A 14,321-nucleotide genomic window follows, 5' to 3' on the forward strand; every position below is an offset into this window, starting at 1 on the left:
GGTGCTCACATAGGTTAGGCTCACGTCAGTTTATTCCAGTTTGTCATTACTATATATTAACAAATACACTATAATTGAATCATATCACGAGGACATTTTATATGTTTTGATAGCCACCGACATTGTTGTTAACTTTTGAACGGCAGCTTTCGTGCGGTTAAAATGGAAAGCTAGAAGGGAAAACGTTATGCTACATTGCATTGTTGAAAGCAGCAAGGGTGGCCATGTTTTTCCAGAAAGTATTAAGGCATAAACAAATGAGGGCGAACACGAATATATGGAATCTAGGGTGGGGAAAAAAATAACGTTAAAGTTTTTAAGTACATGCTTGGATAAATATGTCAATCAAATATGTAAATTCACCGTCACTAAATGAATGTGCTTCACTACGCATTTTAATATGATCTCCTCTGTGATTGGACGGACTTGTCATGAATATTTTATATACCCGGAAGTGGGGCGGTACTGCTGTTTTGCTGTCGAGTCACCTCTGTCAGGATGGAGGAAAACGAACTGCTATCATGCTGAAAAACGAAGGATCCCGACAATCGAGCATCATAAACCGGGACAGTTGAGCTCAAGTCATCGTTTAGTCTTCGCTCTGCTGCGTCGTTTCTGTAACGCTTCGCCAAAATGATGGAAGAGATCGACCGGTTCCAAGTACCTCCAGTCAACGGAGAGACACAGCCTTTGGTAAGAGAGGACAGACAAAAACACATATTATGCAAACGGTTCTGTTGAATGCAAACGACACCACCGTTTTATTTTGTTTTTTTCCTAACTCATGTGTGCGGGTTATCGCGACAGCTGTGTCACATAATCTGCGCGTGAGAGCTAGCCGATAGCAATCTACAGCTGCGGCACAGACCGGAGCTTTGGGATGGGGTGTAAATTGATTTTCTATAGATGAAAGGACAGGCAACCAGCAGTGGATTCTCCCTCTATAGAATGCTTCCATTAATAATACATATCATAAGTAAATAATTAAACGAGACTACACTTTCTCCCATCAGAGGAATACAAATACGCACTTGAATGGAATCACGATTTCTTTTTTTTCTTTTTTCGTTTTAAATCCACGTCTGTATACGCTTGTTTACATCGATAGCTGACACGGCCCACTGTTTTTACATCTCGTCATTGGGTGACGTGTTATCTGGGTCTGAATGGCTGCGTTAGCCTAAATGTGAATAGGGGCTCTGTCCCAACCGACACTGCAGACTGCAACCCTGATGAGGACTAGCCCGAGCAGGCCCATAGTAATAGTCTCTCCTCTTCCTCCTCCTCCTCCTCCTCCTCTTCCTCCCATGATTTATCACAGTTTCAGATCTGCTAGTGAAATTGGAAGACAGTAGCCCAATCATCATACTGTTTATGGCACACATCTCTCTGTGCTATAATGCCATTATAATACAGGCCCAACCTGCACATGGGAGGAGATCCAAAATGATAAGTCATGGCCACCAATAAGCAACTGATCGGCCGCTCCTGTTCCATACATTTCCTCTGGAGTTGGTTGACACAGCTCATGACTATTGGATCTGATTTGCCGGCTTTATTCCCTACACTTCAAACAAAGCAGTCTCAAACAGCTGTCCCTTTTTTTTAAAGTGCTTGCCTCTGGGGATTTTTTAGGCAAAAGCACAGCTCCAACTTCTTATGTTCATTATCACACCCGAGCTTCCCCGGGCCTGCTACCCCTGAGGCTAAACTCCAGCAGAAATCACAGAAAGAACATACTTTCTCTGGTACAGAAAGTCTGCTTTATTATGCAGGCAGCGAATGCCTCTCCCTATGAAGATTTGATGCTCTCGTTTTTCTTCCAGTGAGATTTTTTTTCATACTTCTGGATCAGAGATACTTGGGTTGTGGCTGCGGTGGTCAGCTTCGATTCTAAAATGGTATATTTTATTCTTTACCACCTTGTGTAATTATCATGGCCCTCCTATCGTTTGCAGTTCCGGCCTCCCTCGCTTTGTATTTATACCATACCTGATTGTGTCAGGATCACAGTCGCTGTGGCACACATGGCTGTGCATTTTAATGCTAATAACTTCATTGTGATTCATAAAACCGCATGAATGCATTCGGCACCTGCGTACTTGTCCAGAATGAATTTCACACAAATTAAGCAGCTTTATGTAGACGTGTTTGTCTCTTATCATGTTTCAGGCTCTTGTTGAAATATTACCATGTCAGTTCTTTCTAATTAACCTTCATATGAAGTTTGGGGGCTTTGAAGATGATTACTTTTATGATAGATTGCCTTACAACATATTTAAACTGCAGTCCAGCCCAGTTGCCATTGTCATAAGCATAGCATGCAACTGTTTTAATGGTCACCTGATGTATCAGTCCACACCGCTATTGGCCAGTGGGAGGCCATGATGTATAATCCCACCAATCGCTTGGTGTCTGTGCTGTGTCAGCAACCTTGAGGCTCTTCATCATCAGAGGCAGTAAAGGAGTCACTAACAGGAGGACAGGCTGATGAAACTAAGAGGTCATTTCATTTATATATGTTTGTGTGTGTGTGTGTGTGTGTGTGTGTGTGTGTGTGTGTGTGAGACCATGGGTGAGTGTAGGTGTATGTGAATGCATGTTGAAGGTCAGGGCCATTTGACATGTTTTACTTTAATACATCAAAATCAATGTGTCACCACCAAGTGTCACAGGTCAGGTCTAGTCGTTTGTTAGTCGCTGTCAGCACTTGTATGGTTTTACATGGATCTATAGGCCCACTTTAGAAAGCTGTTTTTAACTAATGACTGTTTTTATTATCAACTAATCTGCAGATTTTTTTTTTATGATTGATGAGTTAATCGTCTATGTGAAAAATGCTAGAGCGTTGTCCTCAGATTTGTACAACCAACAGTCCAAAACCCAAAGCTCTCATTTACTGTCATGCGTGACTAAGAAAATCAGCAGATACTTACGTTTCAAAGGTTGAAAAAGGATTTAAACGATTAATTATTAACGTAGTTGGCAATTTTAACGACTTAACAGCTAATGGACTGATTGTTGAAGCTCTAGTTGTGACTGACTAATAATCAAAGTAAGGGAATAATAATCTAGCAGGCCATATATAAATTTTTTTGTAATGTATTTAGGTTTGGGAAGTTTTGCCAGAATTTCTTGGGGCCAAACTTTACACTGATAATAAAATGTCCCATTCGTTATGAGGAGATTTAGCTTGTTTATTGCGGGCTCCCTGCTACTTGCCATCAGTGAATATGCTGTCTTATGTTTGAAAAGTGGCAGTGGATTCTGTCATAGACAGCTTAATACCAAATCCCTTTCATTATTCGCAGCCAGCGCTGCTGAAAAATGTTCAAAGGGATGTCTCTGACAGACAATATGTCCCTGCTTCATCAGAGTATCTTCCTGTAGCGGATGGGAAGTGTGAAAAACAAGAATGATAAAAAAGAAAAAAAATCCAACGGGTTAGCCTAGTGATCCAAGGGACGGGCCTGTCGCAGAACAGAAAGAGCTCATGTCTGCGTCTGTTACAGCGGGAATACCTCATCTGCACACTGTGCTGTCATTGCTCCTGCTAGTGTTCGTAATGAATTCACTGTTGCAGCTGTCATTAATTATTCCAGCTGAGTGAACAGTGCTTCATCACCAGATGAGGATGAGACTATTGGTTCCATTGAATGTGTGTTCTGCCATAATGGACCAAAGACATAAATGAAAAATTCCTGTTGAGGAGTGGCGAAATGGAAGGTGGTAACTTGTCTATCACAAGACAGAGTTAGCCTTGCATTCGGATGGAAATAATAAATCAGGGCTAGGCGATCGAAATAAACTTGAAATAGTATTGCATTATTTTTAGGCTGTATCACGATACACGATATACAGTATCTATATAAATGTATCCTGATATTTTAACATGTTGTCACAGTACGACTGGTTGACAAAATCCTATATCACAATGTTTTTGGCCAAATACCTCGATATCGCTATTGCGACATTACTGTAGGGTTGACTGATGATACTTTCACAAAATATTAATACAAGGAGATTTTTGATAGATGATCATCGGTCAAGTATGAAAACAAGTAGACCAGTCTATTAAGTTCAGAAAATCCCCTCACTGTACTGTAATTGACCCTATTCACACAGCAGCCATTTTCCTAGCAGCGGGAAGTTTGAATTCTAGGATAATGTTATGCTGCTGTGTTGCAGGTTGTTCCAACATATGAATCTGACAAAACTTTATGATTTCATCACTTACCGGTTGAGTAGAAACTAAAACATTATTGGACAATAAAAATCTGGAGGGAAAATGGGCCATATTTTATTTTACTACATATTTAATAACCCATTAGCTAACATTAGCATTTACCCCCCCACTTTCTAGCTAACGTCACCTTTGGATTACACCCAGTGTGTTTCACTTTCAGGTGTAAATGAATGTGTACAAGATATATGGGTTGATATATTAGAGCTAATTTATACATTTCCTATCATATAGTGTAACAGACAGTAATGTTAGCTTGGGAGTGGTTAAATGCTAACATTAGCTTTCGTCTAACAGAACCTGTTTAACATTGAATAATGTCCCGATGTCCCTCTGGATTTTCACTATCTATGGTCTTTTCAGTTGCTGATCAATCTGGAAGCAGTGAAATGATAAAGATCTGTCAGATTCTCTACGTTTATACGGCTTGCAGTCTGCAACATAGCAGTACTACGGTTGAACTTCCCACCTCGAGCGGGATGTCAAAAGAAAATGGCCGCTGGGTGAATACGGTTAATGGAGCCTTTAAAACCTAAATCTAAGACGGTGTTAAGGTATGTACATCGATAATGATATTATAATAATAATAATAATAATAATAATAATAATAATAATAATAATAATAATAATATATTGTGCAGCCCCAGGTCTTGCTTGTAACTAGACATGCATGTAAACATGTTGTGCCTCGCTCTGCTATTTTACCAAATAGTGTTGTTGGCAGCTTGTTTTTTTAAATGTGTGACATGAAAACGATATGCAAAATAAGCTCGGCACTGTCCCCGCTACATGCTCATGAATTTTTCATAAGCTCCTGTGAGATTGGATAAGCTCAATTGGTTTCCTGGAATTGGCCCAAATTCTTAAAGTATTTCACAATAATGCCATGAGAGTGGTCAATGAAAACAGATTCAGGCATTTCTGTGTCTAGACCAATTTATTTAGTCACCCCTTTACGCAGACTTTTATCATGTTTTTATGAAGTATAAACACGCCTAGGCCTGTTATGTCTCATAGATATTCCACACTTTGATTCTAGGCATAATTTCATGTTATTAAAAGATATTATTAAAGGTAGCATCCTGCATCTCAGTGAAAAAGCAGTGGCTTATTTGAATTTTCAGCCTTAGCTGTAATGCTCCATGTTTCAGCTCCAGTTATTTAACTCCTTGGAGGATCCATTTAAACGTAGCAGCCACTTCTCCAGAGAGAACACAGAGTTATTGGAAGCCAAACTCCTGGTGGTCTCCTTCGTCCACATGTGGCCCTGTGGAGTCCCTCAGAGTGCAACAAGGGGAGGCCTGTGGGATCAACATAATGTGGAGCTCTGTCAGCAGAAGCAGGCCAAGTGCGGGCCCAGCTCCCCGCTCTCAATCTGGGGGAAACCGTGGCTCCAACAGCAACCCCCTCTGTTCTCCCACGGCCTCCTCCCCATGCCGTCACCGCTCACGCATAAAAGAGACAGAGCCGGTGACATAGGCAGCCTATTGATGCTGCAAAACCAGGCAGCTATAGTCGCACATACAGGCTTGGGAAATCTCGCCAGGGTATTGGGACACAAGCAGGTTGTGAAAAGGAGCAGATTTTCCGGCCTGTGTTCGCCTGGTGATAGCTCAGTGGGTCACTCTTGGTGCTGAGTTGATTGTGCCCTCAGGACTGCTTTTTTTTTTTTTTTCAGGTTCCCAATTGCAGTATAGCACAAGTTAATTTGGAAGTGTATTACCAGAAAACAGCTTGGGTCCAAGTTTAATCCCTGTCAGCGAGTGAATTTGCAAACACTGCAGCAGTGACACAAAAAAGGATTATGAAGAGACAGAGATTGTACTATGAGATTGTACTAAAGTAATATTGCATGCTGTGAATGTTGATATACGGTAATGTCCAAGCTAAAACTCTCTACACTGTGGCATTGTTTTCCTAGGACCCAGCAGCTTCCTCCACCTCCGAGGCGGACCCTGACACCAAGGGGGAGACCGTGGCCATGAACTACAAGCCCTCACCCCTGCAAGTCCAAATAGGTATCGACAATCGACACACTGCAAATCAAAAAATGTGACATAACTTCACTTCACCTTCTATTATTAAGGTTTAACAGTAAGCTGAGGCAAATAATGGAAGGCCCCTATGCATTTAATGCATTTAGCACATGCAATAAACGTGTCACAGGCGACCACAGTGGGCAGTGTTTACTGAACTCTACCATACAAGGTCAAGATAAGCAGAGTCTGTTCAACATCAGTTCATATCCAGCACGGTATGATATTCACTAGGAGCGCTGTACGTCAGTGAAATAATATTCTCCAGCATCGCAATTTATCTCTCCTGTCAGAGGTGTCGGAACATTTTCCAAGCTGCCTCTGTTATTGTACCGCCACAGCACTGTGAAAGCCTTTGTCGCGCTCAGGATTCCTCCTTTTTATTTAGTCCCAACGGTTCCGTTTTAAAAAGCCTGCCGGAAAACTTTTGTTTCCTGAAACTCACCAGTCAACATATAAATAATGTTCAGTTTTTTTTTTAAAGAATTCCTTCCTCAAAAGCATATTTAGATAGAAACTGCGGACATAGTGTCGATTATATACACTGACTCTGCAGACAACAGCCAGATGTTAGCGGGTATTAATGGTTTTTTGTCCAGTGTGAAAGGGGTAAGAGATTAGCATTCAACTATATAATCCCTATTGTGGGAAAACACCATATTTTCATGGTTTTTATCCATACATATATGTGCTAAGAATTTCCAACCATCGCCACCACCATCAGACACTATGTTTAAGTCACTTTGACTTCTATGCTGGCTGTATACTGTAAAGCACTGTGATATAACGGAAAACTAAAAGTCCTTTTTCAAGAAACAAAAGCATATAAATCTACGATAAGCGGTCATAACGTTGACATTTATTGATGACCTCCTGTCCTGATCCTGTGTTTTCCCAGAGAAACAGAGGGACCTTGCCAGGAAGGGATCAGTGAAGAATGGCACCGTGGGAAGTCCTGTCAATCAACAACCCAAGAAGAATGCCAGGACAAGGTGACCGCTTCCACTGCCTGTTTGTTTCTCAGTTGTGATGTCCAGCACAAGCACAGATGTTAAACTCTCCATCGATTAGCATCTCGCGCAGTATGTCTCTGTAACCTCTACTCAACTTTCAATGTCGTCCTGCTACTGAATGCGTTCTCCGCTGCCAGCCTGCTCGGGACGCCATCAGACTTCCTAATGCTACAGCCACACAGACAACAAGGCTTTTTTTTTTTTTTTTAGGGAAGGGGGAATTGGATGTTTTTGTGAGTGCGAATGTTGATAAAAGAGTCAGCGTGTTAAAAACATAAACCCAACGCAACCCACAGTATTGACAACTGGCTCATCTGTCTAATCCCACTCCCCAGTGGATTAGTGGAAATGTAAGAAAGCCTGCCGACTGGTCCGGACCCCGAGTCTCTGAGGGGGGAAGATAATCTGGGAACGCCTGCAGTCTGACTGCTACAGATTAGCCCCAATTTTTGTTTTCTTTGTGGCCTGTAGGGAGAGTGTCACACCCGGGACAATTATCCTGTTTTGTGTGTGGCTGTCTTACATCTCATTATTTCACTTCCTCCATGACTTAAAATGTTCTGAATAATGTTTGTGGGTGCTGAACACTTTTTCTCGTTTTTGTCTCCCGTGTGTTTTCCTCGCGTTTCGTCTCGTTTTCTGCGCTCATCTTTAGGTTGGTGGTGCCAAACAAAGGCTACTCCTCTTTAGACCAGAGCCCAGATGAGAAGCCCCTTGTGGCACTGGACACTGACAGGTATGTACATTCTTGAGTTTCTTCATGTGAAGTTCTATAACACTAAAATACGACGCAGCCAGAGGAGCCAAACATGACAGGCTGACCTAAAAGGACTGAAAAAAAAAAAAAAAAAAAAATGCTAACTTTTAGTCTTGTAGGTCTCACTCTGTCATGATGGTACATTAATCCATAGAGTGACTTGAGAGAGTTCTTAACAGAAGGGATCCTAAAAAGGGGCAAAGCCTCTCCCAGGGCGCAGGATTAGAGGATGGGAGGGTGAGGATTTGGACAGGGAAAAGCGGCTCAGAGGGAGTACACGCTTCCACCCCGTACCAGCAGGTCTGTATGTGACACAGATGAGTCCCCAGCCTTTGTGCCCTCCGTACGCCGCTACATGGGGGGGGAAAAACACTCTCATATGAAATGAGCACACTGGAAGCCAGCCCGCGCTCATAAGCATGTATTGCATCATACACACCCTCTGACGAGCTTTCTGACTCAAGACTACACATGACAGTCTTTGTTCACTGTCCACATTTTAGATTCACGTGCGCAGCTTTCGGCACACTGTCGCTCTGTTCTGTCTGTGTACAGTGTGTGAATAAGGCAGATGACTCATTTGGAGGGGAAAAAAACCCTGTTAGCTTGCTAGCGTTAGCATGATATTACCACGCCTTGGGTCCAATTGTGTGTGGAGAAGGCTTTAAGCGTCCCGTTTGTTGTTTTATATGCGCCACAGTATGTCTGTTCATCCAGCCTCATCGTTGAAGGGCAGTCGCAGCAGATTGTCTCTGTGGGTTAGAATGTGAAATCAAATCCTCGGAAATGTCACCACTTCACACTGCTGGAAAACACAGCATAGACCAGCACCAAAACACAACCGCTGGTCTCGCTAGTGACTGGTCACCAAGAAGACCAGCATATGTTGTGTTTTGGTGCTGGTTTTGGTGCTAGTCTATGCTGGTTTTTCCAGCAGGGCATGTTTACTAATTCAAATAAGAGACACAACCTCTGATACTGGAACTTATACTAACTATGTAAGAACTGACTGCTGCTAACTGTATCTGCCATTAGCTTATAAACTCAGTCACCCATTCATCCTGTTGTCCCATTAGCTGACTCTGCTTGTACTGGGGGCTCAGGGAGAAGAACAGGAGAAGTCTAGATGTTGTTTGCTGTCGATAATCACCTCTGAAGGCAGCCTACAAAATTGCAAGGGGCTAGCCGGTTAGCATGCTAACTTCAGTAGCTTTCTCGGCAACACAGTACATATATGTATAGCATCAGAACTGTAATTTCTTCAACTTCTTTTTAATAATTTTACTTGATTGTTGAATGTGTTAAACTATATGTCCTTCATATTGCACCTTTACCTCGATACCTTTTGCACACTGGGACCGTAGAGATCAAAAGATGTGGGTGTTTAGCAGGCAGGGATCGTAGCGCCAAAAACATTAGATTTGCATTATGGGCAATGTAGGATCCAGCTTTTAATTAATTTATTTTTTTTTAACATTTTGACTGATTCTTGGTCTGAAAGTCAGGATATTTCAGTTTTTGAATGTGCGCGATTAGTACTTAGTTGGTTAAGCGTTTATAGCCTCGCCAGTCTGCACCTGAAATAGCAGTCAGTCAAACTTATTAGGATTATTATGTTGTCTTATACATTTGCATATTTAGATTACTTATTGACTCAACGAGCACTGAAATGTCATGTCCTCCTGATCAAACATTGCTTTATAAATGATGAGCATCCGTTGCCAACTACATGGTGCACCTTTAAACTTCTGTTTGAACATCTGGGATAAGGGTCGTTCGGAGCATTTCTACACAAACTCTGACTCTGCTGCTTCAGTTTTAACCATTTTTAAAAGTCTGCAGACGACAGCACATCGCTCGTCCACCATGTGTTACTTTTCACTTGGACCCTCCCCGTTTGAGTCTGCCGTGTCTAACTGCTGATGTCTTCTGTCTTTCAGTGACGACGACTTCGACATGTCCAGATACTCCTCATCAGGATACTCCTCAGCCGAGGTGAGATGTCTGAGGGACCAGGTATCTATACACACATTATACTGTTTCACAGCGTCATTTGGTGAATCCACAATCATCACCACCCGAACACCCAGTTCCATTGTCACACCACCCACACCAGGTATATGTGCACCCTGTCACAGTCACAGTCTTGTGTAAATATTTATCCATGATTCTCATCCAGACTCCTCCTCCTTTCTTCCTCTTAGAGTTTGTTTTTGCTTCTTACTTCACTCCACTTCCACCAGTAACCTGACTGTACTCCATTTTCCTGTTTTTTTGTTTCTGTAAAATTTGATTGATTTGGATCACCATGTTCTTGAAACACTCTCAATAATCTTTTTAGATCCAGCGTAGTGACTAGTTTAACTAACAAGGTCGTTTTTTAGCTTAAGAGTTTGTCAAGATTGCCCAGAAGCTCCTGCTGATGCTGCATCTCCTCTCTTTTGCTCCTACAGCAGATCAACCAGGACCTGAACATCCAGCTCCTAAAGGACGGGTACCGGCTCGATGAGATCCCGGATGACGAGGACCTGGATCTGATCCCCCCAAAAGCGGTCAACCCCACCTGCATGTGCTGCCAGGCTGCTCCCTCCACGGCCTGTCAAATCCAGTAGCACCATTTACCCCTCCCTCCCCCCCAAAAAATAAGATCTCCTGCCTGCCACCTGCACTGAGGCCAACCACCAACCAGAGTGGCAGCAGGGAGGAAGAACTATTGGCTGGCAATGGCACAAAGGGAAAAAAACAAGGGTTTCTAAATGCTAAAATAAGAAATGGAGATGGGTCAGGTCTTGAGAAAAGAGTCAATATGTACAGTATCCGTGCACGTTCCTCCTATGGTAGGGTCTGTGCATCTTACTTCTGCATTGTTGGTTTAGCGAAGGACTCGACTGATGGCAGAAACATTACCTCTGAGGAAAACACGTTACTTTTGCTTCTCCTTCATTTGACTTCCATCTCATGCTTGTGGATAATTTTGTGGCTTACAAGGACCGTTAAAGGATTGTGCGACATGGCGGAAGAGCAGAAACGGAACGATTCAACCAAAACACCGGAGATGGTGACAAGGGGACATTACCGTGACATCAGCGCATCATGCGTGGAATCTTCTTCTGCTGGTGTGTCGCTGATGGTCGATGGGCGAGAGGAGATTGAAAAGTTTTATAGCGGCCATTTGTTTTCTCTCTCTCATTCCTTACAGCTCGGCCTGCTTCATCTTCCTGTGTATACGTGTCAAACATGAATAAGACGTGTTTGTCTAATTATGTCCACGAGAGTAGTGCTAAACCACCCGGCTGCTGGTAAAACACTAATGCTTACACTAAGATCTCATGTCCAAGATTTTCTTTTATTTAAGGTTCGTCTCTTACACCAAGGTTGTACTGCTCGATTGTTTCACATTCAGTTAAAAGAAGCTGAAAACAAATTAGTTTTGCATGTTGCCTGTTAACACTGTGTCCAGATGACCAGCCTGTGCAGATAATTTCACAGTTTTTACTGACCCCTGACCAGATCCTTGTGCCGATGAGACATTATGTGAGGCGTGCTTTGAACAACATCAAGTTAGTCACATTTAGGTTCACCTGCTGTAGTATCAGTAGATATAGAGAAACAGTTCCTGAGTTGGCGTGTAATTCTTTTGTTTTTTGTCCCCGACATGAGTGGATGTTTAAGTGGATTTCTGAGGCGGTCACCACCAGTGAATGTGGCTGATGTGTAGAAGAATTCATAAACTGGAGGGAATACATGAATTGATCAATGGCGTAGAATATGTGCAGATACATAGAGAGTTGTGCACTTTTGGTTCTGAAGAATGTCTGTAAAGTGATTCCATATCGCCTGGATGGAAATGAAAGGGGATTTTTATTTATTTATTATTATTTTTTTTTTAATACAAACCAAGGAAGGTGTAAAATGCTCTCCCTCCTTTTAGGTTTAGTGTGTAGGTGTGTTTGTTTTGTATGGCTGTACATTTGTGCATATTCCCCTTGAGTTTCAATATAGCCAATCCGTCTGATCTGGGGACGAGGACTGTATATGTAGCACCGGACACAGCTGTGTATTGTCACTGCTTCATGCCAATGGATGTTTTTCCATGATGTTAGAAAGGAAATAGTGATTGCTGTAACTGAAAGAATACTGTTTATTTTTCATGTTTACGTCACTCCGAAGACATCTGTAGAGCTCTACAGACATCGGATCATAAAAGTCATCTACAAGTGCAACCCAGCCACCGGAATATATGTTGGCAGTGTACATCTCTGCAGACTATGGATACTATTAAAATACCTGCTTTTGTTCAACCCAAACAAAGCTGGAAATGATCCCAAGGTCCCCTATAAAAATACCCAGCAGTGTCACACTTAGAAATGTTGAAATGCAGCTTCAAGTGGCCGTTACTGGCTTTTGCCACCAACTCCACTGTCGATGCCTCCACCTCCCAATGTGAAGGTCGGTGAGCATGATGTGGTGTGGTACGCAGCTGATGACTTGTACAAATGCAAATCAGTGGCTTTGCAGAAACGTAACTGCCAGCGTTTTATCCTCGTGACTGGGCTGAAATGAGTCTGCTCCGTAACAAATGACAGTGGAAGACCAGGCCGAGTTTCCCGAAAACACGGTAACAACAAGAGTTTGTAAAATGTAAAATACTCCCTGATCGTGCATATTTTGACTGGTACGACACCTGAGAAGAATTCTTTATTCTTTAGAATATCTTTTAACTCGATCCCTCTCAGTGGTGGACTCTGGGAGAGGGGGGAGCAGACGGGGCAATCTCCATGCTCGAGAAAAAAAAAAAAAAATGCTTTGAAAGTACCCTCTGGGATTCCACGGTGGTAGATGAAATGTCTGCCCCTCAAACATCCCGAGTCCACCACTGATCCTGAAGCATGTGTGCATTTTACACTCTCATGGTAACATTCAGAATATTCTGTTGACTTTTGTACAGAGGATTTCAGATAAAGATGTGAAGCTACTTCTGAAATACTATGTGGATATATCGCAGTGTTTTGGGGGAAACTTTACATTCATCTTTTGTGACTGACGCGCTTCTTATTTTGTTGAGCTTTTTGCATTTTTTTAATGAAAATCCATACAGTGAAACAGCAAAAGCCATCTCTGAACGATGATACAGTGTGATATGTTTGACTTCAAATGACGGCGTCTCTTGAGAATGTTCGCATTCGGAGAGCGTGTGGTAAAGGACGTTCATGTTCGTGTCGTATGTGGAGAGTAAACGGAACTAAAAAACTACTGGGAAAGAGAAAACAAGATGTTATTTCTGACTATTAACTTCTCTCGTCACTGATATATCTGATATAGCCTCAATGTTTCTACAGCATTTGAGTCACAAAAGTAAGCGAGCTTAAAAACAACATTTCATTTGCAAATACGGTGCCATGTGTGTAGATAATTAAATGATTTGCATTAGGTAGAACGAAGAATGTCAGGTAATATGTCACTGATACCTGTAGCTGTGTTCTGTAAACATTAACACTGAGGGACTGACTGTGTGATTGACTGGTGCTGATTTCTTTTTTTCTCCTTTTTTTTTTCTTTTTTTTTTTTTTTTTTTCTATCATTAACATCCTAATAGATTCACACACAGGTCCTACTGGGTGCACTACTTCTGGCCAATGTCGTCTCACTTGGGGAGTCTAAAGTAATGCATTGTAACAGATAAGCTATTTATTTGCAGTTGTGTGCGTTTTTAATTTATTTTTCAAGAATGGGAAGCAATTCATATGCAGACGGATGCTTTTTATTTGTCAGGTGCTTATTATGATGATTGTGAAACTGGTTCCATTTAGATTTTAACAGTGTTCAAAGTTCCGTGTATAGTGCAACATATCAAAAAATAAATATTAGATATCTCAAGTCTGACTGTGCCATGTTTTTTATCTATCGTTTTTAAAAGGTGCAACGTGAAAGAATTTCAGATATTGATGTTGTGTCATACATGTCTACGTAATGTGTTGCAGATATACAGTATCTCCTGAAGTCAGCACGCTGGCCTGTAAGTTGCTTTCCCCCCCCCGCGGTCCAAAGCTCCTGTACTTAGCGTTGTACACCAACACTACCCTAGTAGCCTGGTTAGCTGCACGGCTAGCTGAGCTGACAAGCTAACTGTGGCTACAGTCAAGGATGTATAAACAGAGTACAGTTAGCAGCAGTTAGCAGTTACCCTGGTGATATGGGAGTATGAATTCCATTAATATTCTGCCAATTCTTATGCATTGCACCTTTAATCCTTTTACAGACGTTTCTCTAAA

General features: G+C 42.0%; 1 protein-coding gene across 2 annotated transcripts; it reads left to right on the forward strand.

Annotated features, from left to right (window-relative positions):
• Nucleotides 1-426: 426 nt before the first annotated feature.
• fam219aa (family with sequence similarity 219 member Aa) lies at nucleotides 427-13,926 on the forward strand. 2 transcript variants are annotated; one of them, XM_030420727.1, is made up of 6 exons: nucleotides 427-693; nucleotides 6,165-6,261; nucleotides 7,178-7,271; nucleotides 7,948-8,028; nucleotides 9,990-10,065; nucleotides 10,503-13,926. In XM_030420727.1, the coding sequence occupies exons 1-6, from the start codon at nucleotides 634-636 to the stop codon at nucleotides 10,659-10,661; spliced, it is 567 nt and encodes a 188-aa protein (XP_030276587.1). In that variant the 5' UTR covers nucleotides 427-633; the 3' UTR covers nucleotides 10,662-13,926. The 2 variants fall into 2 exon arrangements, with proteins under 2 accessions (XP_030276587.1, XP_030276588.1); XM_030420728.1 differs by having other exon boundaries at nucleotides 428-693; nucleotides 9,990-10,044.
• The last annotated feature ends 395 nt before the right edge of the window (nucleotides 13,927-14,321 follow it).

This window comes from Sparus aurata, chromosome 6, assembly GCF_900880675.1.
Source record: "Sparus aurata chromosome 6, fSpaAur1.1, whole genome shotgun sequence".
NCBI lineage: Eukaryota > Metazoa > Chordata > Actinopteri > Spariformes > Sparidae > Sparus > Sparus aurata.